The sequence below is a fragment of the Myotis lucifugus genome, unplaced genomic scaffold (assembly GCF_000147115.1).
Source record: "Myotis lucifugus unplaced genomic scaffold, Myoluc2.0 scaffold_333, whole genome shotgun sequence".
Classification (NCBI taxonomy): domain Eukaryota; kingdom Metazoa; phylum Chordata; class Mammalia; order Chiroptera; family Vespertilionidae; genus Myotis; species Myotis lucifugus.
In genome coordinates, this window is record NW_005871381.1 from 184,240 (window position 1) to 185,996 (window position 1,757).

Consider the following 1,757-nt stretch of genomic DNA (forward strand, 5'->3'; position numbering starts at 1 on the left):
AAGGGAGAGGGAGAGGGGATGTGACAAAGCGTTCGAGAAACTAAAAGCAACAGAGGACCAACTAGGCAGAGAAGCGTAAAACTGTAAAGAAAGGGGAAAGGATGTAGGCACACAGCGAGCAGGAGGAGACAGAGAAAGAAGCGGAGGGGCTGGAAGTAAGAAAAGTTTTAAAAGACAGAGAGGGAGGATGGTAAAAGGAAAAGGCAAGAGGAAATGGATGTTCACTGACGCTTGGAGTGTGTTTGTCGGTGTGGGAAGGGCCTCGCGCTGCCAACCCCGCGATCCCCAAACTTCCTGCTTTTGAGCCCAGGTAAAGCTGGGGGGGCCGGGCCTGGACTTGGGGTTCTGGGCGTTCCTGGCGCCACCCCCCTCTGGTCCGCAGAGGCTGCAGTGATGTCACATGACGTCACGCGCTACCTGTGGCCCCACGCAAGCTAAAAGAGCGCGGGTGTCCTGGGGTTGTGCGTGGGAATAGTCCCCAGAGCCGAGCGTTGGGGAACCAGGATGCTCACCGGCTCCCTCTGCGCCCAGATCCCCGACAGCCGGCCCGTGGGCCCTGCCCTGGGCCTCTCCGAGGTCTTACCGGAGAGAGTGGGCTGCAGTAGCTTGCGGACTGGGGGTGGGGCGGCTCCGAGCTGCCGGACACTCGAGGTCACCGTGCCCGCCACCCTCTACGTGGATTTGACCTGGAGCGGCCTTTCGCTCCCCACCTCTGGCGCTGGTCATACCTCTGGGCCTCGAGGGCCCGTCCCACGTGCACCCCGTCCCGCGGGCACCCAGACCGAGGGCGGCCGGCACGCACTGACCTGCACCGCGGCTCCTCCGCGGGGCCCGAGCCGGGGTTCGAGCTGAGGCGAATACGGACGAACCTTGGAGAAGTGGACTCGCCCCGCACAGCGCGGCTCGGCCTCCTCCGCCGTAGGAGTGGGGCACCGGCCGGGGTCGCCGAACGTTATTGGAACGAAAACGAAATAAAAGCGGCGTTAAGTGAAATAGCTAACTTTTTTTATTAAATAAAATGACTTAAATAAAAGAACGGAGAGGAGTGGACCCTGCCTAAGCGCAGGGCTGCCCCAAGCCCCTGGCGCTTCCCCCAACCACCCGGTCGGCCGCCCCTCCTCCAGAGACCCCCGCCGGGGAAGCAGGTGGCCGGGTTCAAAAAAAAAAAAAAGCCGAAACTTTTATTATTTACATGTTTGGGCAAAAGTACAAAGTATAATACAGGCGCCCGGCCCAGGGGTGCGGGCGTGGGGCGGAGAAACGTAAGGCGCTTTCTTTGTCGGGCCCGGGCCTGGGGCGGGACTGGGCGCGGGGCGGGGGCTCGGATTGTGCAGCCGCGCGGAGCCCGGGCCCAGCCCTCCTCCGCGGCCGGTGAGGCTGCGGCTGCGCCCCGGAGCCTCCTCGAGCTTGGCGGCCCCTTCCCGTCTCGGCCTCGGTTCCCCCCCAGCCCGGCTGGCGTCCTGAGGCGCCCCAATGCGAGGGGGTGTGAGATCTTCGGCGAGCGTGAGCGCTGGGAGCTTACACCAGAAAGGTGACGCTGGGAAATTAGAGGCTGTCCTCCTCCGCAGGCTTGCAGTATCTGCAGGGCGAAGAAACGACGAGTTGTGCAGACAGAGAGGTCCGACTGGATGAAGTCGTTGAGCTCTTTTGGAATGTGTCGGGCTGTACTGAAAGCATGAGCAGGATCGCCTGCTGCAGCTCCGCTTCCGCTCCTCCGCCGTCTGCGACCTGCACGGGGGAGAGAAAGGAACAGCACG

At 62.5% G+C, this 1,757-nt stretch overlaps 1 protein-coding gene across 1 annotated transcript in view; it reads right to left on the reverse strand.

Annotated features, from left to right (window-relative positions):
• Positions 1–1,545: 1,545 nt before the first annotated feature.
• TLX3 (T cell leukemia homeobox 3) overlaps positions 1,546–1,757 on the reverse strand; it is a 2,143-nt gene continuing 1,931 nt past the window's right edge. Inside the window, 2 exon segments of the mRNA XM_006100961.3 lie at positions 1,546–1,709; positions 1,712–1,728. Of these exon segments, the coding sequence (XP_006101023.3) occupies positions 1,546–1,709; positions 1,712–1,728 (181 nt within the window).